A 27,105-nucleotide genomic window follows, 5' to 3' on the forward strand; every position below is an offset into this window, starting at 1 on the left:
TTCAAAGGATGAAGATTACAGACCTCCCCTGGAAGCCAATGGAAGTGAATTCCCTATTGGATTTTTTTTTTTTTTAAAGTAAAAATGGGAGATAATGAAATACAGTGTAGTTGTAAAACAGATTTCATTGTGTTCTACATCACTTCATAAAAAAAGCATAGTTCCCATTCTTTCAAGACTTTCTTTGTAACATTGACTCCCTGATAACTCAAGTAAGAAATGTTTAGGCTGACTTCTTAATAAGCACTTGCTCGAAGAATACGGTGAAATGAAACCACTCTCAGATGGAAGGCTGGTTCATGAAACGCTGTGCCATCAGAATAAAGCATTTTGACATTCCAGGCATCGTCCGATGAAACAAACACGCAAAACACCTGTCAGGAAGACCATCTCCTTCTTTAGAAAACAAACGTATTGCTCAGCCAGAACCAATAAATTAAAGTGTGTGAATATAGTTTTGAGTATTGTGACATTCTTAGATTCTGTACAACCAAACACGCCAGGAGTCTACCCATCTGAGTCAATGGTAGCTTATCATTCAGCATCTGGAAATTTCTCATTTTGCTGGATCAGACTCCAAAGTATAGGAGGAGACACAGGGCAGCACCCAATAACCCTATTTACAGCTTATTGAAAATAACAATCAATCATTCATATTAGTCCGGTGAACTAATTCTAAAGTCTGAGAATCTTACTAGTACTAAATTTGGGACAAGGCTGATAACATAATTTCCAAAGGAGAAACTATTATTGGAGAGAAACCATAATATTTATTTATTCTATTGTTTATTTCACAGTAAAATTTTCTCTCTGGGTTCCACATTAGGAGGGTCAGAACCATCACCTAACATGTAATTTTTTGTCTGTTAATCCAGACTCATGAACTTCCTCTAGTCCATGACTTCCAATGTTTTGTGGGGAGACTTGAAAAGATACGGTACCTTTCAGTAACATAAAAGACGAATAGTAGAGTGATTCTAGAGCCCTTTTCTGTTCCATCAGGTTAGTCTTTGTGTGGACAGTGACTTTGACTCACCGAAATGTGATCCTTAATGACACTGTTTTCATGAAGAGCAAAGTACTCTGGTGTTTTTATCTTTTGAAGCAGATAATTTTAGGCAGAAATAATATATTTTGTCCTTTGCCCTTTGTTAAGTTTCTGCCCAGGGGAAAAAGAAAAACCACCCACAAGAAACCTGGCTACTGCAACACGAAGGGTCTCTACTTACACAAATTGCCGGCCTCTCTCCTGGTCCTTGGGTCACAGGTGGCTTGCCATTCTGAGTTTGCAAATAAAGTGCATCTTGATAAATGAGGTTAAAAGTAGAAAGACCACAGCCTGAGAGCACCAATTCAGCTCTCAGCAGGTGCCAGTCAAAGTGCCTTTTTGCAGGAGAGAAGCCACCAGCTCTGCACCTGCTCCCTGGGGCAGGGACCAGGTACTACTAGGGCTGCCACAGAACTGACTCAGCAAAATCATTCACAAGCCGGATGTGGCTTTGCTTCCTCTCTGATGGGGCGTGTTTGTTGCCTTCTCAACTGTACCTAACCTAACAGTAGAGACTGCGTCAAAGGGCTCAGATGAGGCCCTACTTAAAGGCCAAGTACCTGCAAGGACGCATTATCACTTGAATTCTTGCAAGCACACCCAATCCTGGCAGAACTGTTCTCCGTCACAGAGAGGGCAGAGGAAATGCAGGTATTCCTCATCGTTTCACCTAACAGTTCAGTCTTTTCCTTGAGGTCATGCTTCAGATGAAAAGTAAAATGAAAGAATGAATATAATCAATCATACTTAAGATGGGGAACATGTTGAGAGAGTCTGGCTAAAAATTATGAGCTATATCAGACTCATCCTTGGTCACAAGATTTCAAAGTGGCGGGGAAGTCTATTCAGAACTGGGCCCTGTGAATGGGGTGTCAGCAGAAAAGAACACTGAACATCATGGCACAGAAATACACCCGGGAAATTAAGGCAGGCACTCAACGCTCTAAGCCAACAGGGTTCCTCTTCTCCTTAGTCGTCCTGACTGTGGTGGTTCACCTGCGGTTCAAAGGCGATTTCAGATGATCAGATGACAGAACTGGAACAACTCCAAACCCGGTGAGAGAATCACTGAAGTATTTGGGAGAGGAAGTCATGTCGGGGCTGGAAATGCACGGTATTGTGTGCAAGGAATTGTCTTTGAGTGAAAAGGGGTGGTTAACAACAGGCAGGAATCAGTGTGTACATTTCCTGTTCCTGTTTGCCTAACTGACACCCTCAGGGCATCTCTGGCTCCTTGGAGGCCAAGTGCCCTTTGCTGCACTCTTTTTAGCCTCCTCAATTGTCTCTATGGCACCTGCCCATGGAAACACCTATGCTATAGGGCTGGGGTTGGGGTGTAAGGGTTTGCTGCAGAGTGTGTTAAAATAAGAGAGAAGAGTCACAGAAATGAGTTTTGAGAGGTTGGCATCAGTATTGACTTAAAAAAAAAAATTCTGATCTCATGTTTGTTTTTTCTAAAATTAAGGGTCCCTGTTTTGGGGGATTCTCAAACCTTTGGGAAATAAGCAAATTTACAGACTAGATGGAAATCACCTCTTACCTTGTTTTATAAGTCTCGTACAACATTTTAGAGAAGCAGTTTTTCTAGCTCTCGATTATACAATAAGAAAATATTATTATTCTTTTGTTTTTGTTTATTACTATAAGCATGCAAGTTCATTTTAACATTTGCTCTTTATTGTGTTGTATGAAGTACCTATGTAATGCAAGTATGTACTGTACTAAAATACCCATATTTCCACAGTCTCTGCAGAAGCGTCATGAGTAACCTGTGCCTTTACACTCGACAATCCACTGCTGGCTGCTATGAAAAGCTTAACAGGGGAAGAAAAAATAAAATAAAGCTCAAGTATGAATACACTTTCCAAACATACACATACACAGCTTACAATGGAACCACAATGGAAACAAGTCCAATGGCAACATTTGACGTAGTATCTATAAAATGCAGACTCTTGCAATAAAAAGCCAAAGGCACATAAAAATATATTTTAACTTTAAAAATAACTTAGTTACAGTAATACTTTGCTTGTGTCTTACCAACATGTAGCTGACAGTCAAAGTTCTGCAATATGGACATCATATATAGGGATACATAAGAGCTACAAGAAAATCCCCCAAACCCACCAAGTTGTTCGGATGTGAAAACCGAGAAAAGTTTTAACACTGAAGAATCTGCTATGATGAGCCCGAACAACAGATAGAAAAGAATCTAGAAAAAAGGCTTAGAGGTGTTAAATAAATTCTGACTTCCTCTTGCTCAGAAAATGCGGGAGCACTGTCAGGTCCTCGCCGTGACGGGTGCAGCCCTGCGTGGCTAGTGCCATCCTGGTGGGGCAGGTTCCTGTGTCTACAAACAAAAGTGTGAGCTGAACATCAGCCATGCCTGCTGAACGTGGGTTCTCACTGCCTCACTTCCTCTTTCTGCAGGGGCAAGTCTTTTTTTTTTTCTTTTTCTTTTAGCGGTTTTTGCAAATAGGGCATAACAAGTAAAAAAATACTTTATGAACATTATTTTAGAAAACCCATCATGTAACTGCATATATAGCCAGTGAAGCTCTTCTCTTCGCCTGTGGTTTGTGGTGGTGGTGTGATCCTGTCTGGAGGCCTTTTACCCCGGAGGAATTGCTGGAGCTGTCCTGTTACTTATTTTTATCCATGACATTCAGCACCTCATCCAAAAACGAGGGCCCGAGGTCGAGCTGCAGGGAGAGCAGGGAGCCCGTGAGATCGGACAGCGACTCCTCCGACTTAGTCTTTCCCTTGAGGAGCTCGCACGGGGCAGGCTGGTCGAACATGTCCTCGGCTGGCCAGTCGGGGTACTGTTCCGAGAGGCTGGAGGAGTGGCTGTCCCTGCCCTGGCTGGACTGCGACACCGACGCCGAGCCACTGGAGCCCCACGACACGTCCCCCGGGGGGACTGTCCCGTTCTCCAGCAGGCTGCTTTGCTCCGGGGCCTTTTCCTCCGCGACAGGCTCACAGCTCAGCCTGGGCAGCTTGGCTGGCCCAAAGGACTCCTGCTTGGCGCTGAACGTCACCGGCGACAGCAAGGGCAGCATGAGAGCTTGGGAGCCGCCGATGGTGGGCAGGGAGATGGCGTTCTTGAGCACCGGGGAGGGCGTCTCTGTGAACACGGAGTCGGAGGTGCTGTTGGCGCGCAGGAACTCGTGCGCGGGGCACGGGCCCAGCGGCGCCTTCTCGGGGTGCCCGGGCAGCAGCTCGTAGTTGCCCTGGAGGAAGGAGATGTCTCCGAAGACGTCGTGCTGGCCCTCCTTGCCGATGTGGATGGTGTGGCGGAAGTCGCCGAGGGGCGGGCTGATCATGTCCGGGGACAGAATGTCCCTCAGTTTAAATTTCTTTCCTTTCTTGTTATTGGCAGCTTTCAGGTAAATCGGGGTCTTGGCTGGCATTTTGGAACTTGAGAATGTCTCTTGCGAAAGGGAAAAAGGGCCACTTTCTTCACAGAGGGTGGATGTTGCTGGCGACCCTCTGATAGGAACTGTCACACCATCTTTCTCGAGGGGCTTCCGAAGAGGCTGTGAGAGGGCACAGAGGTCGCAGACACCTGCCCGGAGTTACAGCCAAGTGGGGCTTTGGGAAGAGCCGGGTTCAGCATCCAACCCCTTGCGCAGCATGGAGACACCTGGAAAAGAGAGCAGCCAGGCCGTTAGCTGACCCTTCAGGGCCTTTTCCACGCGGGCCTGGAGGCAAGGGCAGGGGCCTTCCCCGCTGAGGCCAGGCTGCTGTTTCCCTCCAAGAAGTAGGATACAACCTTAAACCTTAGCAACGGTCCTCTAATCTTCGTCTTACTTCAGGGGAAAACAGAAATAAAAAGAAGAGAAAGAGAGAGATTAAAAATCCCAAGCCTATGACATCAGCACTTTAGCAACGTGGCCATGGATGAAATTTTCTAGACATGTCTACGATTTTAGTCCTTTTTGTTTGTTTTTTTAATTTAAAAATTGTCATGCATGTTTTTTTGTTTTGTTTTTTTAATCCTCACTCGAGGACATTTTTGCATTTATCTTCAGATAGAGCTGGAGGGAGAGAGGGAGAAAGAGAGAGAAACACCAATGCAAGAGAGACACATCAACTGGTTGCCATCCACACGACCCCAACCGGGGCGGGGACAAACTGCAACCGAGGTACGTGCCCTCAGCGAGAACTAAACCCAGGACTCTCTGGTCCACGGGCTGACTCTCTAACTGCTGAGCCAAACCGGCCAGGGCTCCTTTTCACTTATTACAAGAACTCTGTCAGCACTGGACCAGAGGGGCTTCAGCTCCTCACATACAACGGGATTTGTTTTAAAATACATTTTCTCTGTTGCTTTGACAGTCACACTAGCAAGACTAATCTTCTGTTGTTGAGTTTTGTAGATAAATAAAATTAATGGAAAAAATAAACAGTCCTATACAGGGGGCTAGAAATATCACTTACTAAGTGACAGTGACTACTATATGCTAGTGTCTTAATGAAATGCATTCTTACAGATGAGAAAACTCTAAAACTCTAAAACACACACACTTTTTTAGATAACATAGAGCCAAGAAATGAAAGAGCAGGAGCTGGAATCAAGCTGTGGCAGCAAGACCCGGGCTGGCCAGGACGTCAGGACCTGGAGGCATTCTGAGATGGAAGAAAAAGAACAAGTCTGCTTCTTTTTAAAGGAAAAAGTGTCATACTGAACAGGTTAGATCTTCATTTGGAAATACTTTAGAAACATTTACTGATAAGCTTATATCCTCTCCCAGTGGTAGGCAGAACTCCAAGGTAACCTGGTGATCTGCCTCCTGGTGGGTGGTAAGGCCTTTGTGGGCAAAACCTGTGATTTGCTTCTAATCAACAGAATATGGCAAAGGTGATGGACCATCACACCTCGAATAGGTTACATTATAAAAGATTCCATCTCTGCAGACTGGAGGTGGGACTCCCTTTACTGGTTTTGAACCATGCTGCGAGAGGGCCTCTGGAGATGAATTCTGACAACTGGAGGGAGCCTGAAAGTGGATCTTTCTCCAGTCGAGCCTCAGATGGTACCTGATTCACAGCCTGGCCATGGAGCTGACCCGCAGAAACTGTGAGACATTAAATGGGTATTGTTGCAAGCCATGAAAAATTGGTGGTGATTTGAAAACTAACACAGCCTCCCTGCTCAAGGCTACATCATGAGATCAGAGGTGATGAGCTAAAAGGAGGTTGTCATTTTACAGATGAGAAATCGTCACCCTTGAAAAGCACCCTCCGACTCTTCAGTGGCATCAGCTGACAAGGAAAAGCTTAAACCTCTGGCGCTGAGGGAATTCCTGCAATGGCTCAGCGGCGACCTCTCCCTGTCCGCAGAGCAAGTAAATAAATAACTACTCTGAGGGGTGGGTCAGATGGTGGCTTGAAGACAGCCACACTTGCTCTGTGGCAGCTGGAGGCTGGCTTACATCTGCCCCATATTTCTTTCCTTTCAGCAGAAGTTTTAAATTCATTTCCCTGTGGCAGGTGGCAACAACTTTGCTCCAGCACCCGCTGGCAAGGTGACAACTGGCTCTGTTGGGGAAGCCACTTGCACCCAGGCCTGAGAAGGCAGAGAACTGTGAGCTGGAGAGACTCATCCACCTGGCTGCGGGGAGGAGGCGAGGCAGAATGAAGGGCTTTGCACCCAGACTGGGCTAACCTGGAAGCGGCCCGATAGAACCTTAAAGCCCCGTCTCTCTTGCCCTGGCCAAAGAGTCGCGGGTTTGATTCCGGTCAAGGGCATGTACCTTGGTTGCGGTTTGGTCCCTGGCGCCGAGCCCTCGTGAGGGTCATGCAGGAGGCAATCAGTCGATGTGTCCCTCTCACATCGATGTTTCTCTCTCTTTCTCCCTCCCTCCCTCCCTCCCACTTTACAGTATCTGAAAATAAATGGAAAAATGTCCTCGGGTAAGGATTTAAAAAAAAAAAAAGCCATGTATCTCCAGTTAGAAATGCATGAAGACTTTTTCAAAGAGACGCTTTGTATCAAGCAAGAAGTCTGGGAACCGAATCACAGAAGACCTTCTCTCGCATAGTTTTATCTCTCATTTGGGTCTTGCAGCAGTTATAAGTTTAAACACTGGGTCTTCCTGCTGCAACCTCAGACGTCCCCTCCCCTGTAGGTGCACTGCAGCCTAGGGCCCTGCCACCCAGGGGGGTTGGCACTGACCTCCTGCCCACTGGGCCCAACGCCACGACCGCTTGCAGGAGCAGCTGGGCGCCTTCTGCAGAAGGTGGGGGCAGCCCCAAGGGACAGCTGACTACAGGAGTGGTGTCCACCCACACACAGGCCAGGAGGGCAGCTTCCATGCAAAGATCTAGTGTGTCCACCACCACTCAAGCACATGCTGTCGTCAGCTGGTGGTGCCAGGGTGATGCGAGGCCAGAAACTGAGGCAGGCCGTGGCCCATTAATTAGAAAATGAAAGGCCATCAGGTAGCAGCAGCCAGAGTGCAGTTCTCATAGGATCACTCACACTCACATTCAAAGGTTACCTGAACGGCCAAGGACAGCTAGGGATGCTGAGGAGGGGGAGGAGGAGGGGAAGGAGGAGGAGGAGGAGGGGGAGGGGGAGGAGGAGAAGGGGAGGGGGAGGAGGAGGGGAGGAGGAGGGGGGAAGAGGAGGAGGGAGGAGGAGGGGGGAAGAGGAGGAGGGGGAGGGGGAGGAGGAGGAGGAGGGGGAGGGGGAGGAGGAGGAGGAGAAAACGTTTGCTGTACTCAGAGGGCTCCAGGAGGATCGTCCGCCCAGTCAGCTGTCCGTGCCTGCCCACGGCCACGGCCACGGCCACAGCCACAGCCAGGGGAACTGCAGGCCCCTCGGCAGAGGCTCACTCAGCCTGCGGGGTTTTAGGTCAATGGCATGGACCCAAAGGTGGCAGGGAAGTGACAAAATACAGAGAAAAAAGGGGTTGGTGAGCGTAGGCTTGACAAGCTGCTGGCAGTGAGATCCTGGAGACTGGGAAGGAAGATACCTTAAAAGGCATTTTTCTTTCTTTCTGTAAATATTTACATAGTATTTACTGCACAACAGGGACACAGGCTTCTAGACTTTGGAAACAGTAATTTGTATTGAACTTCTGTTCCAGTGCTAAGAGCTCCCAAATACACGGGATGTTTTTTAAAATGGAATTGCGGCAAAGTGTCGGTTTTACAAGTTTAGATGTTTTCGATGCCATATGGGGGGAATGTCTGAGAGCTCTGACCCTACCCTTCTACCTTATCTGTCATCTTTCCTCCAGCTCAGGGCCAACCATGCCTGATCCCTGGAGAGACAATCTGATATCTCACACTGAGCACTTCCGCCCTCCATTCTGAACATTCTGGGTCCCTCGCTCATCAGCCAGTGGACACCCACGCCCTGCTTCCTTCCCAGGCTGACTGCTCTTTCAGCATCTTCCCTGCCCCTGCTAATGCAGAAACCCGATGGGCAGTTTCTTCACAGGTGACTAAGTGGCTGGTCCTGGGGAGGGTATGTGTGGGTCTGCAGGGAATCGCCAACAGTGACTACGACAGTAAATGTTTATGTGCCGGGCACTGTTCCAACCTCTGACGTGCACTAAGTCACGCACAAGGACCCATGAAGCTGCTCCTGTAACATCCCCATTTTACAGCTGATGCACTGAGGCACAGGCGTCGAGTTGCTTTGCCAAGGCCGCACAGGCACACAGGCAAGTGTCCAGAACCTGAGGTCTCGACACTTGGTGAGCACACTCCTGGGAATTCAGTCAGCTCCCAAGTCATGAAGGGGATGCATTGCAAAGCCTGTTAGGACACAGTGTGTGATGAGGCACTGGGCTGATGAGGGTGGGGACCGGCCTGGCATACACTGATGACATAAGCTCCAACAGGTCTGACTGCAGGAAGTCAGTTGAGCAATATGTACCAAAATTGTATATCTATCTAGTAGTGCCTTTGGCCCTGGAATTCCACTTACAGACATTTATGAAGATGTATCAATTTACGTATATGGGAAATCACTTGTGTACAAAGTTATCAATCCAGCAGTTTGTAACAGCCCAGAGTGGTAAAGAACCTAAACTGTCCAATATATACAGAGGTCTAAAAAATGTCGACACAGCTTTTTATATGCTGATATGGAAAGGACTTCAAAGACATACATCTTCAAAGGAACAAAAGAAAGGCGCAAGGTGTGCCGACACACTTGGGTTGGCTTGTATGTCTGTAAAACACTCTGGAAGCACACACATAACATGACTGCCCACGGGGACGGCACGCAGACGGGGGAATGAGGGTGAGGGAGAAATGTCACTGCATCCTATTTCTTTTAAATCCTCACCCGAGGACATGCTTAGAGGAAGGGGTGGGGGGAGACATCAATTGGTTGCCTTTTGTATGTACCCCAACCAGGACTCGAATCCACAACATAGGTCTGTGCCCAGACCGGGAATTTAATAGGTAACCTTTCAGAGTATGGGATGATGCTCCAACCAACAGAGCCTCTCAGGCTGGGCAGTATATCCTTTTTTTTAATTCTCATCCGAGGACATTTTTTTCCATTTTTTGTTCAGATAGAGTGGGAGGAAGAGAGAGAGAGGCCAGGGACAAACTGCAACCGAGGTACGTGCCCTTAGCGGAAACCGAACCCAGGACTCTCCGGACCGCAGGCCGACGCTCTAACCGCTGAGCCAAACTGGCCAGGGCCGGGCAGTATATCTTTTTATGGTTTTGGATTTGAGTGAACTGTGAAGTAGCTAAAAAAAATAAATAAATAAATCAGTTACTTAGGGCTCAGATTGCATTTTCTGGCACATCCCCGTTTATACATAGGTCATGAACAGCCTACTGACCCTGTGAGCTGCCGACACAAGGACACTGCGGGAATGACCACCGTGGGGTGTCTGTGTGGAAGGAAGCACAGGCAGCTGGTGGCACTGGGGTTTGGGTACACAGCTCCTTGTTTGAGAGGTGACCAGGGACACAGACAGGGGACATTTAATGGTGAGATGGTCCTAAATGCCACAGCACAAAATCCTGTCCCTCCTTGCCATTTTCAGAAAAGGGGACTTGGGCTCCAGGTTGCTGGCTGGTGAACAATGTGGCAGTAGACAGAATGAGGGGTGAACCAGAGTGGGACAGCCTGAGTCGGGGGGACACTCCAAATCCTTGCTCTGTGCCCCCAAGGAAGCAGGACGTTCATGCCGGGGGTGGTGGGGGAGACGAGGAAAGGAAGAGCTGAATTCCAAGGGCTCACGGGCCAGAGGTGAGCTGTAAGAGCAGAGCTGGCGGCAGGCCTGGGGGTCTCACAGGCCACGTGACGAGAATTTCTAGCCTCCGAGTTTCCGTCGGGACTCTGCCCCATCAGTCACTGCAGGTACCGGCCACCCTGGGCGCTGGCCGCCCACAGGCCTCCCCTGCTCTCCAGCTTTCTTCCCTGGCCACTACCCCTCCACTCCCACTACCTTCCTCAACTCAAACGAAGAAAGAAAAAGGAAGGGAGGGAGGGAGGGAGGAAAAAAGGAGAGAGAGAGAGAGAGAGATCTTCCCATGTGTAGCTGTTTCTCAAAAACCCTCCCCGTGACCTTGAAATCTGAACTCTCCGCAATCACTAATCTGCTTCTCTGAGTTCTTGGATCACTGTTTGCTCCTCCCCCCCCCCCTTTTTTTTTTAATCCTCACCTGAGGACATTTTTGCATTTATCTTCAGACAGAGTGGGAGGTAGAGAGGAAGGAAGAGAGAGAAACATCGATGTAAGAGACACACATCGAGTGGCTGCCACCCACATGACCCCAACCAGGGCCGGGGACAAACTGCAACCAAGGTACGTGCCCTTAGCGGGAACCGAACCCCGAACTCTCTGGTCCACGGCCAATGCTCTAACTGCTGAGCCAAACCGGCCAGGGCTCCTCTTTTCCCCCCTTAATGACACTCAAGATAATATTCACCTGGGAAATTAAATTCCTCTGAAAACAAAGGTCCCAATTCCTGAGCACTAGAGAGAACAGATTTGCCAACAAAAGGGTTCAACTCCCCAGTCACCTTCTATCAAGGTCAGACAGAATGTGCGGCAGATGTGCAGGCATGGAAGGCCAGCTGCACACGCGCAGACTCCCGCTAACAGCGATTCGTGAGAAACACAAGGGTTCCAAGACACAAAGGGTTGGGGAAGTTAAAGCCACAGCTTGGTGAGAAAGACAAAGTGCCCAGTAGTCATTCCTGCACGAGGCTGGCCAATTCTAGTTTCTTCCTGGGAACTGTTTAAGCGTGAGTGACAGTTTTCATTAGAGGAAGCACCACAGCAATGACACTTCAATGAAGGAAAAATGGAAGTGGCCCCTTGCTTCATTTCCTTGTCATCCTTTTGGTAAACAGAGTGTGGCTGAAAAGACCGAAACAGGGCAGTGGCCAGGAGGCGGGGGAGAACAAGGGGATGTGACAGAGGGACACACCAAAAAATCAGTTCCTCAATTACTTGGAGTTCACTGTATTGGCAAGTCACAGGGCTCGGAAAAAGAACAGAGTGAGGGTTTCTTAAAAATGTCATTTATTTTAAGAAAGGAATGTTTGGTTTGTCTACTATTTGTTTTTAGATCAATTCTTAGTGAAGAAACAGAATGAAAAATTCCTTGCATCCTGCAAAATAGGTTGCAGTGCTAATTTAAAACACACATGTATAAAAACAGGAGCAGGTGGAGGGAGGGGTATAATCACCCCGAGGGACCTGCAGGCCTTTGCCTTCTGCTTGCGGGAAGTGAGCCTACACCGGACGTCCCCTTTCTTGCTTGGCTGTCACATCCTTCAAGGACATCCTTGATGCTGATCCCTTTCCCCTGTGTCAGCGTTGTGCACTGTACTCATCTTCCAAGCACCCGGACACAGCATCACTGCACCACCTGGGCCCCACGCAAACGTGCAAAAGTATTCCTCCAACAGTATTTACTTTCCCAGGCAAGGATGAGGAAGCAGCAAGAACTCCCCACCCCCAAGTGTCTCTGGGCTACTTCTCTCTGCTGCCAACAAGGAGAAGACAATTCTACTGTGGTAAGTCCTGGGAAACTGTATTTGACCCTAGGCACCCCACACTGGAAGGGACAAAGGCCACCTGGAACACGTTCCTACATGTTCTGAGGGGTCCCAGCAGAAGGCAGAGGGACACATGAGAAGCAGCTGAAGGAGGGAAGCAGCTCAAGAAAACCCCAATATGGCAGGAACATGAAGCTTCAGGATCTGAAGGATTCATTGCACCGTAATGGAAAAGGCCTTAGGGTTACCAAGCAGAAGCTACTGGGAAACAGATTTTGCCTCCTCCAGAGGAGAGCCCAGGTTTCTGGAAAGAGGGAATGGATTGCCGTAGGGAGGGGACATGATTAAGGACGAGGGTCTCATGGGGCAGCAACCTTGGCTCTGAGCCCACACGATCAATCATGAAGGTGCACTGCAGGTGGTGTTTTACATACCTGCTCATTCTGAGTCTCCGTAAGGAACACAATTACTGCTTATTTCCTTACATCACATTCACCTATAAACATGCCCAGACATTCCCTAGAGGACTTTCCACTTGAAGATAGCTGTGTTTTTACTAATATAAGGATGATCAGCCACCCTTTGGTATCAGAAAGAGTAAAATATTACTACAACGAGGGGACCCATGCCAACCCTTTTGCAAACCTCTGTGGGAGGGCTTCTTCTCTGAGTCACACAATGAATTATAAAATTCAAGGAGGGAAAAAAATCACAGTATTAGAAATTCAACATTGAACTTCAATGAGAATCTAAGACAGAAATAAATGTAACTAGAGAACATCGAGTGAAAAGCATCCTAAAGATGCTTTTCATAGTTTCAGTCTGTTTTACTCCACCCATAAGAAGATAAGAAGATGCCTTTTCTATTTTTAGGTTCTCATCCTCTCCCCATATCATCTACACTGAAGACAGAGCTATATGTCGTAAGACTGCAAAACTCCAGCAGCTCAGGGCCAGCTGCCTGGCTGTCATGCAGATGAGCTTGCAGCCGACCAGGCAGACTGTATTTCATACACCCACTCAGAAAGTCTATGATACATCTCACCTTCAATTATTTAAATGGACATCTCGTTTATGAGTCAGCTACAGCTTGTATTTACTTTTCTTTTACAACCTGATTATATGGAAACCCACAAATACCATACGGGAGACTCACTGCTCATTTGCGTCCACTCTTTACATTTACAGGATCTGACTGTAATATTTGAAAGTCTTCTTAGAAGCAAAATTGGAACACAGAACATCCACTTCACAAAACAACAAGTCTGTACTTTTGAAGAGAGGACATTAGGCCCTTTCTCCCTGTTAAAATGAGTGATTGGGGAAGGACTCAATATGGACATCGACCCCTGGCAGCTGTGACAAGGCAGGAGGACAGGCTCTCTCCAAATGCCTGGCTCACTCACCATGACTAGTTTCACACAGGATCAGTCAGAAGGACCAAGGCAGTCACTCTCGTTTGGTGGGTATGAATCAAATAAGGCCATGACTATGAATCGCTCCCAGCTTCCACAACCAATGGATCTCACTTGATTTGTGTTTTTTTTTTAAACCTGTTTTTATTGATTTTTGAGAGAGGAAGGGAGACAGACAGAAAGAAACATCGATGTGAAAGAGAAACACCGATCAGCAGCTTCCTACATGCCCCCTACTAGGGATCGAGCCCAAAACTTGGGCATGGGCCCTGACTGGGACCCCTCAGTCCATGAGACGACGCTCAACCCACTGAGCCACACTGGCCCGGCCGATCTGTGAAACTCCAAGGACTACATCAATGCAGGTATAGAACCTGAAGTTTACAGCAATGTTCAGCAAGGATATTCCTTCTAAACGCTGCTCAGAAGAAAGTAACTGTGGCCCTGGCCAGTTTGGCTCAGCGGTTAGAGCGTCGGCCTGTGGACCAACGAGTTGTGGGTTCAGTTCCAGTCAGGGGCAAATACCTCAGTTGCAGTTTGTCCCCAGTCCTGGTAGGGTTGGTGGGAGTTGACCATTCAATGTGTCCCTCTCGCGTCAATGTTTCTCTTTCTCCCCCTGCCCCCCTCTATCTCCCTCCTTCCCACTCTGAAGACGGATGGAAAAATGTCCTCGGGTGAGGATTAAAAAAAAAAACACTTGTGAAGTTGCTTAGTTGCTCACACACACACAAAAATCCTAATATCTGTCAGCAGTTATTGTCTCAAAACTCCAGCTCCCGTAACAGTAATATCAAATGATACAAAATAAGAGGTTTGACAGGTGTCCAGAAATTCAAGCTATGGTCACTCGGCCCATACCACCGTAGACAGTAAGGTTCCTAGTTCTTTGCCTTTGTAGCATCTCCTCAAATTTGGGCTCCTTGAACACTCTATTTCCCTACGGGTGTGAGAGACAGATACGGGATTTCCATGCTCTTCCCCCACCCTGCCAGGGCCCGTGACAGTCATCCGTGCTCACTCAGGGGGCTTCTCCACGCACCAGCAGGGGTGTGCCCGGAAACCGGCGGGGGCCACTCCACTCCCACCCACCCCCACTGCAGGCTCCCCTGTGCTCTTTGTACATAAATGTGGGTCCCCCGAGTGAATGAATGTCCCCTCAAACTAAGCTGAGGGCTCTTCTATGAACATGAACTGGGTCTCACCCATTTTTGCCTCCCACAACACATGGCACCCGGCGAACTTCAAGTTAAGCAGTGTTTGAATCCACAGCCCCGGACAGACCTTCCATCACGAGAGATGAGCTGGTTTGCCCCCAGGGGCCCACTCCCAGTCCAAGTCCACAGAAAGCAGCAAATTCGAAATGCCTGGTCCTCTAAGGCGAGTGAGCAGTCATGGCTAAGACCTGAGCACTGGCTGTGGCCAGGCAGCAAGGGCTGGAGCACGCCCCTCAGGCACCAGCCTTGGCTTGAGTCTTAGGTCAATCAGCCCAGACGTGGAGGGGCGAGGGTTTCGGGGGTGGCTGGCCTCCAGCCCGTGCTCCCCACTGCTGCTGACCGGATGACATGAGGACTGCTGGGGGGTTGGTTGAGAACAGAATGGCCAATCCAGACGGTGTGTCTAGAAGTCTGACGGCACCAAGAGGAAATAACACACGGTGATCTCAACAGCAATGAGAGGGAGAATTGTCAAGCTGGCCTTGTCAGGGACCAAGAACGAGTAAAATGGTCCCAGACACCAGCTCCTCCAACTCTGACGCACGAAATCTTTCCAGTATTTTTGCTCTCGTCAAAAAGAATCTCAGAAGGAATTTGACTTTATGGAAGAGAAAAGCCGAAAGATTAAAATTTTGAGGTAACAAAAGCCCCTTGAGTCTCTAGGAGAAAAACAAACATCCTGTTCTTAGAAAAGAACGTTAGTGCCGTTCATTCTTTTCCCAGAGGAAGCACGTGCCTCCGGCTGTGTACAACCACAGGCCGTCACAGGGGACAACAGCTCCCTTTCCTCGCTGTTGACACTTCCCCTCCCTCCGACCCTTCTGAAACTCAGAACCCCGCGTTCCTTACAGGGACTGTCCTCCTGCCTTTGTACTGGTGACCACTGTTCACAACATCCTCCAAGTCACTGCCTCAGGAAGAAATTCTCTAACTCACCTCATGAATCACGCTGCGTACTGCCTTGCTTGCAGGTTTTCTTAGGGCTCCTGTAGAGCTTATATTATTCTGTTATTTCCCTGTTCTGTTTCATGATTGTGTGTCTGGTATCTCCAGGCAGGTGGTAAGCTCAGTAAGAGTAAGTAGGCAAAGGAGCTGTATGTAAGACCTGCTGATAAAAATCACTTACAGAACCTCCTCTTGGACTGTGAACCCAAGAGGCCCTCAAATTTTATTGAATAAGCCCTTTTAGTTTTCTCTCTGCCCATTCCTTAGAGCAAAGGTCTGCAAATTACCATCCCCTGGTGAGCCGTAGCTTACCCCTGTACTCCCTCCTTTTGGTAAATGGCAGAAGCCCCCCAAAGCCAAAGCCCGTTGTCGTCACCAATCCTGTGCCCCGCCTGCCTTAGTTTCCAAGTCAAGTCCCATCGTCACATCTCCCGTTCTCCGCCCCGCAGCCTCAGCTTCCTTCTGCCCTCATGGTCTCTCTCCTGCACAAGGGCATTTGCCTCCCACCGTCTCCCAGCCTCCAACCTCACCTCTTTCCACTTTATATTCCACTCTGTATCAGAGTGGGCCATCTAGAATGCTCTAGTAACCTTGTCACTTTTCAATGGCAGGCCCACCCTTACAGCCAGGAGATAAGGTAGCCGATAAGGCCCATTTTAGCAATCTGGGCCCAGTCCACCCCTGCGGGAGGTATCTCCTGCCAGCCTCTTAAACTTGTTCACACCTCAGACCTACTATCACACTAGACTGAATTCATATCACTGTCGCTGCCCTGATAAAGGCAGTCTAGTCCTGGAGACGAGTGATTGCAAGACGGGGTCCTTCTGTGACTCCCACAGGAAAAACTAACTAACTAAAGTTATTTAACAAGGAGTTGCGGTCTCTTTTCTTGTAGCAAAGGCTTTCTTTAATTTTTCAATCTCTAAGACACTTTAACCTTTCTCTATCCATGCAGGGTAAGAGCTGAACCGCCTATCAGTGCAAATACAGTAAATCTACAGGCTCTTACAGATACATGCTGTTTTAAGGCAAAGACTTTTATTTGAAAGGGAAACAACTTCTGTCCATGACTGCAATGTGCGAAGAGTCTCAGAGCAAGCCGCAAGAGAAATTTCACAATACATTTCCCTGAATGCAGACTCACTGGTTATATGTAAGTCACTCTCAAAAAATGAGGCCCTGGCCCTGGCCGGTCTGGCTCAGTGGTTAGAGCGTCGGCCCGCGGACCAGAGAGTCCTGGGTTTGGTTTCCGCTAAGGGCCCGTACCTCGGTTGCAGTTTGTCCCCAGCCCTGGTTGGGGTCGTATGGGTGGCAACCACTTGATGTTTCTCTCTCTCTTCTTCACTCTCTCCCTCCCACTCTATCTGAAGAAAAAGGCAAAAATGTCCTCAGGTGAGGATTAAAAAAAAACAAAAAAGAGGCCCTGGAGAAACAGTAAGCTTGCTCTCTTGACCTTGCCTTTCAAAAGGAAATGAGTTGGATTATTTGGCACAAGATGTACAAGGGAAACAAGAAACTCTAATGGAGATTCTATGGAAAAGGGTTGTTTGGAGTATTACTGTCTGCCTAGCACAGATCAGGTACTTAAAGAAAACACCTACTAAACGAGTGACGCATCGCAAACAAACTAGACAGAACTCACTGCTGTTGCAGGCCTTCGAAGAAAGGACTGGGTCAAAGCCCACCAGCCCTGGAGGATCCTTATGTAAATGGAGACCATTATCCTGCCTATCTCACAGATTTTAAGAGCCAGAGTAAAAATATTCATACCAACTAAAGTGCTATGCAAACACAAAGCATTATCTTTATCCCAAATGAAAAACCAGAACATCCACTAAAATACAATACCAAGAAGGGGACCATTCTAATTGCCAAAATAACCACTTCCATTTTCTCCTTAAATGTTATCAATACAATTCTTGTAGATGGGGCTAAAATGGTTTGTGTCCCTCCTGTGAACATTCACCACAATGGGAAGGGACTCCCACCCTCCAGCTTGATCCGAAGATAATTCCTCTTGTCAGCAGAACTCAGGGCTACCGTCTACACTTACACTCATCCTTTACCTCCAGGTGCGATTCTTCCAACCTTGAGAACAAATGGGACTTCTCTGCATTGGGGAAGTTACAATCAACCATTATTGGTTAGATAAAGAAAAATTAAGGGGCGGGCATATGGTTCGGGTTCACCGGAGGACAGGGGGGCTACATATGAGAAGGAAGTCTAAAGCAACCCAGAGTCAACCAGCCTGGAGGATGGAAGAGGCCGGAAGAGGCCCATGGCAGGAAGCTTTCCCACTGAGCCTGAGCTTGGTGCAGGGATTCCACAGGGAAGGGAAGGGGGGACAGAAGGCAAGCAAGCATTCCTGCACTAGGAGAGGAGTTAGGGAGATAAATATCCTCTATTCTTAATTTAAGGTGGCATCCCCTGGTATAAGCATGTAAGCTCCATGTACACACAGACAGGTGATATAACCACAGACTTGTGCTTAAGATTTATTTTAACTTAATATTACAAAATATTTTAGGACAGTGGTTACTCACACTGTGTTCGCTGGAAACCTAAGGGGTCAAGGAAGGTACCTCTGGGACACTGGGGAAGGGCAGGGAGACTTAGGGAAGTAACGCCAACCTCCCTACCTGTCCCCTCCCTCCTCTTTAACCAAAGACATTCAATTATCTGTTAATATATTGGGATTAACGTTGTCTTTCTTTTCCTTGGCTAAAATAATAACAACAATAATTTGAAAGAGAACTGGGCCAAGAAGGAAAAACCACGCTTTCTCTCTCCGTCACTCAGTTTCCTCATGTCAGAATGAGAGCGGGGCTGAGGTGAGGACCTGTCCCATCAGGACAGGTTAGGGGTCTATGACTGTACGTTTGCAGAAACATCAGCTTCTAGGGAATTTTAAGAAAAATAGTAATAATACTTCTAAATAAAGGTAAGAAAATCCTTAGAATCTAAATACCTTTTGCCAGCGTTTTCCCATCATCTTTCCCATCATCTTTAATACCTTCCTGGTATTAAATTAAGGGCACAGGGCAATGCCAGCGACTCTGGGAGCTGTTTCCTCATCTGCAGAGACAGCATTGGTGTCTTCTTAGGAGGAGACAACATAGATAAAGCCCTGCGGGGCACTGAGCTTACAATCAAGAGAAGGGGGCGATTACTACTAGTTACTCTAAAAAACTAAAGCTACATAAGGAACAAGACCGGCTGAAAGCTCACAGTGGGTATTTCTTCCAACATTATTTTTTAGACCTTGGGATCTGAATACCTAAACTGATTGGTTTAAATATAGCGTGAAAATCCCCCCACGTGTTCTGATTCCAAGCATAATTTCCCATTCTAAGAAAACAAAAAAAATGGAATTGGAACGAAGTCACCGTTTTATTCCACATGCCACCCCCATGATACCTGGCCGGGGCCACTGAACTCCACCCAGCTGGCCCTGCAGGTGAGCCCACAGTTTAAGGGCTTCTTCACCAAGAAGACAAATCAAAATCCACCCATGAGCATAAACTGATACTAAACTTAAATAAGGCCAAACATCAACATTATTTTGGAAAAGAGTTCACTCAAGTCACCTGAGAGCAAGAAAACAGTTTCCAGGTTGGAACTATGACACGCCCACCATGAGACACGTGGCTTAAGCTGATTCCCTCAGTGAGAAGCAGGCTCTGGAGACTGCCTTCCATGGGCCTCCATCTGGCCCCCCGCTAGCCCCTCCCCTTCAACATCTTCTGAGGGTCTGCTAAGTGCCAGACAGTAGTCTAGAAATTGAGGCCACAGCTATGATGCACTTACAGAGCTTACACCCAGTGTACATCAATGATCAAAACACACACCAGTGAACGGCTCCTACAGCCATGGCTGAGGATTCTCGGCCAGCACCTCATTCTCTTCAGCGTCTGGGCTGCCCGGACTGTGCTCTACGTGGACACGCGGTACCAAGCTGCCACAGCCAGACCTGGGCACGAGAAAGTGCTGTGTGTGGAGGTCGCAACTGCCCAGCAAAGACTTGGAGGAAGTTCCGGTGGTGGCCTGATTTTCAGAAGACCTTGGATGATCACTATCAGGACTGCCAAACCACTGGAGGGGCCTCTCTGAATCTGAATGTTTTGTGGCCTGGGAAGGAATAATTTTACTATGACAGAACTTAAATAAGCGAGGTAAGTGATGCCGACTTCGAGATTGACAGCCCTAACAGAAGATGCTGCCATAGGCAGAACCAGGTAACGGGGCTGGGGCAAGACTGTCTGCTTTTTCATGAAGCCCTACTGTAAAACACATGAATGCCGAGATTATCTAGGTTTAGTCCTACTCTCCAGGAGCCAGCAGTCCAACTAGGCAGCCACAGGTGTCAGTAAACAATAATGTAAATGCAGTAAGTGTTATAATAGAAGGTACAAGACACGATAGAAATGCCTTGGATATAAGGAAACAGGAATGGAATTAAAGCAATTTAGAGCAGGAGAAAGTCCATCCCCTTCCTCTGCATCCCCAACCCCCCTTTTCTCCCCATTTCTTCACCAAGGAGGGGACAGAGCCTACCCAGAGAAGAGCAGGTATTTACCTGCACACAGCTGGAAGATTAAGGGCAGAGAGTCTCATCTCCTGCTGTGTTAACATCACTGTTATATGTCTGAACTGACCCTTTGGCAGAAAAAGTTATAAAAAATAAATAAATGAAAAGGGAAAGAAAGCAAATATGTTCCAAAATGGCAAAGGCACATTTCACCGCATTTTTATGCCTTTGCTTGTTAAAAAAAAAAAATGCATGTAGCCTAAGTGATTATAATGGATTTGAACAGAACAGGTCTTTTCCTACTAAACACACAGTGATCTATCATTGGCATGATGTGTCTACAAATAGGACCTTCAAGTTGTCACCAGTGCATGATGGATTCCCAAGTGTGCACGCTGACTAAACAGAGGCCGACTTTGAAGTTCCCTGCCTTCCACGCTGGCTCAGGCTGCTCCGCCAGAGGCCTGCGCGGGTCTGTTTTTCCAACCCAGGGTTTTACGTTATTATTAGTAAGATTGCTAGGCTAATAGGTGCCACTGAACCTGGCTAACCAGATTCTAAAGCTAAAGATTATCTGAAATCACCTCGGGCCAAATGCCTCATCTAAGAAATGAGAGTGACCCTGAGAGGTCAGTTACAACTTGGGTCAGAGCTAAGGCCAGTCCCTCTGTGACTGTGTCTGCATTAATTTGATCAAATTAATTCTGCATTAATTTGATCAAATAGCAGAACGATGGGGCTGTTTGCTGGCACCTTCTGGTGTGTTCTTGTGGCCCTATTCCTGCACACCTGAAGGTTCTCTAAAATGCCCTTGGGTGTCCTCCGCTCTGTAGGGCAGACTGCAGTGTGTGGCTTCTGCCTGTGGCTCGAGGTTCCCGGAGCGGAGCGTTTCCTGTCAGACTAGTTCTGCCAGCTGCTCTGTGGGCAAAATGACTCTGGACACTTATCTCCCTGTGATTCACTGTACAGTGACATACTAAATGCTCTGAAAAGTCCTGCATGCAGAAAAGGGCCTTAATCAAACTGGTTTCCCCAAGAACCCTTTTCTGATGTTCCAGGGCACATATTAGGTAGGTGGTGCTGTATGAGCTAAAGGCAGGTGTGTGATCTAACTGAGAACCGAAGGCTAGAAGGCTAATGACGGCTCCCTCAAACGTGTAGTTTGTAAAACCCAAATCACTGAAAATCCGAGTGTTTTTAAATGTGCAATTTCTGGATTTTGCTATTAATTCATGACTTGGGAGAGCGATAAGGATCAAGCAAATAATTAAGAACTTAAGAGCTTTCAAATTCATCAGTTTGCTTGGCTACTCAGAAATAGTAAACGTTTTAATATCAACATTATGCTTTGTATTATAAGAGTGTATGGCTTCATTTAAAAACTGCTTTTCCACCAGAGGTACTGTCCATCATCATGAGACTGGTACAACTTGGCACTGAAGAAGTATACCAAGGCCAAGAAGGTTTTTATTTTTTAAAGAAAGAAACATACATGATTATTACTGCTTAACTATTTGGCTACGTATTTATTTTGGTTTGTGGGTGCCATTTCTTGTTGTAGCCTTTAAAGGGTGAAGGTGGAAGGAAGGAAGGTATCTGAATGGAGGGTGGATAGCTCTAAGGCTATTGCCCTTGGTTTTGAGACACGCTGGGTTATTTCAAGCCATCCTTTCCAGAACCCCAACTTCAGTCTGAACACAGTCTCCTAAGCGGCTGTGGCTCCCCATAGCTAATCACAAACCCACAGTATCAAAGGCAGTGGAGGCCAGGCAGGTCTCCTAGAGGCATACCTCTAGGTTTCAAAGGCCTCCATACTCTATCTCTCCCACCAGAAGCTTATCTGGCAGGGCCTGGGGTATGAGCAGAACTGCAATGAGGCCTGGCTTCTGCTGAGGACAGAGCCTTCCTGCTCAGCTTACTTGGGGCTGCCACCTCTTGCTTTAGCTCTCTTGAAGCAACATCTTATGAAACATATAAAAATGTCACCCGAGTGCAAGGAACTGAAGGGCCATGCACTGTGGATGTGGTCACTAGGCTCAGGTAAGTGGCCATGCAGACTGCTTACTGAACGCTACCACCCCTGACCTTCCAGAGCTTTGAAACAAGGCTACAGTCAGTACTAAGGTCCACTTCATCCCTGGCCCCTGAAATTCCGTTTTTGGCAGTGACGGCTTTCTTGTGTGTTCCAGAGTCCTACATTCTCACCTAGCAATCCTCCTGGTACAAATCAAACAGCTCACGTGAACTCTAGCAGTTTGGTGCTGCATCCTCGGCAGGAGAAGACCGTTGCCACACCCATTGGGATTGAACTATGGCTTCAATAATAAAATCATTCTAGTGGTATTCCCGAGGGTTGGCAATTACTTTGTCTTCCTTTGGGGCTGGTATTGTGATACAGAGTAATATGAAATAAGTTCTCTGCCAGAAGCCCAAAACCCGTGACATGAATCAGATCTAAGCTTCCCTGCCCCTCTGTGGGATGTGGTATTTTGTACAAGCTCAAACAGACCTGAATTCAAACATAAATCTGCTCCTCACGTAGCCTTGTTACCTTGGCCAAATTACTCAACCTTTCTGAGCCTGTGCTGTCATCTAGAAAATAAGAACAATACTATCTACCTCAAAGGGTAGTTGTGAATGTTAATGACAGAACCAGTATTAAGCACCTAAGAAAATAACAAAAGCAAAGCATCAACTTTTTATTGTGCCTTCTCTGGGCCAGGTACTGTCCTGAGTGCATTATATTTTCACTCATTCAACCCTTGGAGTACTACTATTATCTCCACTTTATAGTTGCTAAACTGTGGTACACAGACTAAGTAACTTGCCCAAAGTCACACAACTATTAAGCGCCAGTGCTAGACAGGAGCCTGACTCAGAGAGGTTCCTTAACCTCAGGATGTTTTCCCATCTCCTTGCCCCAAAGAGGTGCTGACTTTCATGCAGGATTAGCCACTCATACGCGCACCTATTGGGTTGTTACATTGCATACAGGGTGGGGCAAAAGTAGCTTTACAGTTGTGGGCATGCGAAAGTTTATTCTTGTATTATTTATTAATTATTGTATTATTTTCCATACAAACAACTATAAACCTACTTTTGCTCCCACCCTGTATATCTGTTGAGGTATGTTCCGTACTGTGTACTTTGGGGACAGTTATGGAACAGGTCTGTCCTCAGCTTCCACACCTATAAAATGCAGATATTAATAACAGTTCTTCCTACATAGAATTGTTAGAAATGAATGAGTTCATGAAGATAAAAGGATAAGGAGAGTGCTTGGCGCTCAGAACAGGGTCCATATAGGAAGGCCCTTTAGTGTCCAAAGTCATGAACAGTGCGATACATTAGAATTCTTGGGTGTCAGTGCTTGGTAAAGAAGATTTTGTGGCTGGCTGAATTCAGTAGTTTCAAATGACAGTACTTGCTCTCTGGCAAACATACTGCATTTAAAAATAGATTTAAGTTCTGATTCAACCAATGAATAAACAGGTCCACAGGATTCTGGTTGAAAAGAAATTAGGCCAGGCCTAAGTGAAGCCAGACTAGAAGCAAGCATATTAATAATTAAAATAATCAGAATAGTCAGACATCTACTGGAGGTTTTTCAGGTTATGAATTATATTCCACCTACTGGATAAATGTTATGGCTACTGGCCAAGGAGCTTAAAAATTTTTTTGGCCTGCTAAAAATCTTTGGGTGACATAGGTTAAAACCATTTTATTCCCAATGCTGTTGAATACCATGGCTTTTAGAAGTAAAAAAGGGAAGCTTTTATGAATATGTTGGACATAAAACACCACATTAAAGGAAAAGCTGCAGAGCAGATAGAACAAACTAGCTCTTGTGAGCACTTCTGCAATAAATTTTATGGCTTTGAATTTACTCATCTTGCACCACATTCAAAATTTGTAATAAAATGCAAAAAAAAAAATACAATACTCATTATTCTAGCTGTTTTTCCATGTTCCATTGGGATACAAAACAGAATTTCTCTGCTCAGATTTTGAGGGAAGGGGGAGCTCATCTTATTTCATGTCTGTGCTGCTGCCACAGCCGCAGCACCATGTTCTAGTCATGAAAGTCATAATATAAATCTCTTGCAGACGATACCCACTAGAAGCTGAAACTGCCATGTCCAGAAACTGCTTCCCAAGTTTTTATCTGTGAACCCAGAGGCTAGCACTGAGTGTTTCATTCAATGAGTGAGGCCTATTGGGAAACCTAATTCTTTGGGAGACTTAATGAAGAACTTTCAACCCTTCCATGACTACATAGCCTTTACCACCCATTTCACACGTGACAATGCCAAACATTTCACAACTGCCCCAACTTATATCTGAGTGTTTAAATAATCTATTCTGAGAAGGATATGTGTCACACACATACCTGTGTAGCTTTCTCTTAATGTCAGTAAGGGCTCATACAAATTATAGGTGATATACAGAAGACCTCTAGAACTGTCCAGAAAACAGCTGTGTTTTCTAGCTGTTAGATGAAAGATCTTTTCTAAGTTAGAATACGATAGGAGTCTTAAAATGCCTTAGGGATACTGTAGGGGCATCATCAGAAGGATGTTAAAGGAAGTTTCCAAAACTGGCTTTGCTATTCAAATCCAGGCATTTGTTCTCTTTCAAAGAACACCCCCAAGAAACTCTTGGATATTGTGAGGCCTAAGAGCTGGGGGTGGGGGGACCTTTGTCTCTCTCTTGCTACCCAGCACTGCCCTCCCCAGAATGCCCTACACCTTCAGCACACATCAGGAGCAAGTGCCCCCAAAATACCAGGGCTAAAACAATTCCTACTGCAATATTCTCCTGACATTCTTATTCCCACCCTCATTTTAATTCACTCACTTTTTTTTTTTTTTTAAACAAAATGTAATTACTTGACTGTCAGCCTGGGCTGCACTCTGGGGCTTTTACTCCTTTCAACACAGCTGCGCTCCCTGCTTTGAAGCTGCTGTCCAGGCAGCTTGTCCCAGCCACAGCCTGGCTCTCGGTAATGTAACATTCAAGTGCATATTTATTTTTAAACTGACCTCTCCTAGACTGTACAGTATAAAGGAGGTCCTGCCAAAAAATATGCTACTTTCTATTTATAAGATGAAACACATGCCTTCCAAAGTCGAGAGGGGGATGGAGTATAATAATTCATAACGAAAAACTGACCAGATCCATTCGTCCTCACATGTCTGATACTAGTCTGTGTCAAGACACTTAGTTTCAAGAAGAAAAAAACATCTTGAAAACGCTTCAGCTGTTCAAAAACCACCGACCAAAAAAAAAAAAAAAATCAACTGCCAGACTTGCAGGTTGGAACTCCGCTCACAATGCCCGCCCCTCCCCCCCACCGCAAACTGAGGAAAGAGCACCAGACGGGTACTGCCACCGCAGATATGCACTGCGCACCCGTGTGCAGCCCTGGTGCCAATCCACGATGGGAGGGGAGTGGTAGCCATGTGCGGCTTGTTCTCAGATGGAAAAATGCAATACGCGCCCAGAATGGCTGTCAATAGCTCGAAGGGTGCAGTAAACGTGCAGCCCCACCCTGAAAAGTGGTGGGCACAAATGGTGGATGTCGGAGTCCTGATTGTAGCGCCCGGACCCCTCTCGGTATACTTTATGTCCCCTTTTGTCCTTTGGACACAAGCTGGAAGGTAATGCCCTGGTATCCTCGCTCCCTATGGGTTTCCAAGCCTAGCACCCCGTGCACGCCGGTAGCGGCCACCGCAGCCTGTCGGACAGACACAGACAGAGAGGAAGGAGCCTTGCGCAGGCAGCAACTCACCAGCAGCCCCCGAGGATCGCAGCCACTGCCCAGGGGCCCTGCGCCTCGCACCGGCGCCTCCAAGGGCGCACGCAGTCTCTGCCTGCTACACGCAGATTCAGCGAGTGGGCTGGCGCGGCGCCTCCTCACTGCATTATCCGCTCCCAGTCTGCGTGAAGGCGCCCAAGGCCACTGGTTTCCAGGCTTGTCTGCCGTTCGGATCCCGCCGCTGAACTGCTGCTCGCTGCAGCCGATACCCAGAGTGAAGGTGCGGGATAGACTGAGCGCGCGGCGGCCGGACTTCGGACTGAACCTGCGAAGGGCGGGGCGGGGCGGGGCCGCTGTTCAGGGGGCGGGGCCGGGGCCGGGGCGGGACGGAGGGCGCGGGCGGCGGAGCAGACCCACCCCACCCTGGTACCTGCGCAGCGCCTCGGGGCGGGGCGGGCAGACAGTCGAGGGTCACCTGCGGCAGAGCCGGCGGGCACACGGAGGACAATGGGCACCCGTTTTTACCTCCCCAGTGTCACATCTAGGGATGTGGCTTCCCTCGGAGAAGCTGCGTTCAGCTCCCTCTGCACAAAGAGAGGTCGCGGAACTCTCGGTTCAAAAGGGACCCCGGGGTGCTAGCGCCTGGGTACCCAAGGACAAAGGACTCCGCCTGCAACCCAGACACCTGCACTAAACCTCGTGCGCCCACCTCTCCTCCCAACAAACCGACCTAGCCCACCGAGGCTCCAGCGCGGCGGGCGGGTGACTAGCGGAGTAATGCCACCTGACTGCTCCGTCCTAGCCCGGTCGCGGGTCCCCTGGCCACTAAGATACCGGGCTTGGGGGGAGGGTCGTGTTCTGTCAGTTTCCAGCTCGCTCCCCTTGGAGCTGTCGCCAAAACCCGGAGAGTGGATTTCGCACACTGGAGACACAGAAGCTGCAGGCTGAGCGAGTGGGCGCGCGAACAGCCGACGCTGCAGGTTTTTCCAGTCCACGAGAAGGTGTTTTTTTTTCCTCCCCCGGGTCCCTAAAAGAGACTTGCCTAAAGCTGGCGCAAGCAGGTGGCTGCTGCTTCCGACGCACGACGAGGCCCAAGTGGCGCAGCTGCTGGCCGGGAGCGTTAAATTTCGTCCTTCGCGACACCTGCGCCCGCCGGTCATTCCGGCGACCGCTGCATGCCCCGCCCCTCCGCTCGGGAGCCGAGCGA

At 47.8% G+C, this 27,105-nt stretch overlaps 1 protein-coding gene and 1 pseudogene across 1 annotated transcript; both read right to left on the bottom strand.

Moving 5' to 3' along the window:
• On the bottom strand, positions 1–26,036 carry CDC42EP3 (CDC42 effector protein 3). Its single transcript, XM_036262462.1, has 2 exons — positions 25,932–26,036; positions 1–4,691 (listed from the first exon to the last, which is right to left on the bottom strand). Exon 2 carries the CDS (start codon positions 4,456–4,458, stop codon positions 3,691–3,693), a length of 768 nt encoding a protein of 255 aa, XP_036118355.1. The 5' UTR covers positions 4,459–4,691; positions 25,932–26,036; the 3' UTR covers positions 1–3,690.
• On the bottom strand, positions 25,501–27,105 carry LOC118631142 (annotated as a pseudogene).

This window comes from Molossus molossus, unplaced genomic scaffold (assembly GCF_014108415.1).
Source record: "Molossus molossus isolate mMolMol1 unplaced genomic scaffold, mMolMol1.p scaffold_m16_p_15, whole genome shotgun sequence".
Taxonomy (NCBI): Eukaryota; Metazoa; Chordata; class Mammalia; order Chiroptera; family Molossidae; genus Molossus; species Molossus molossus.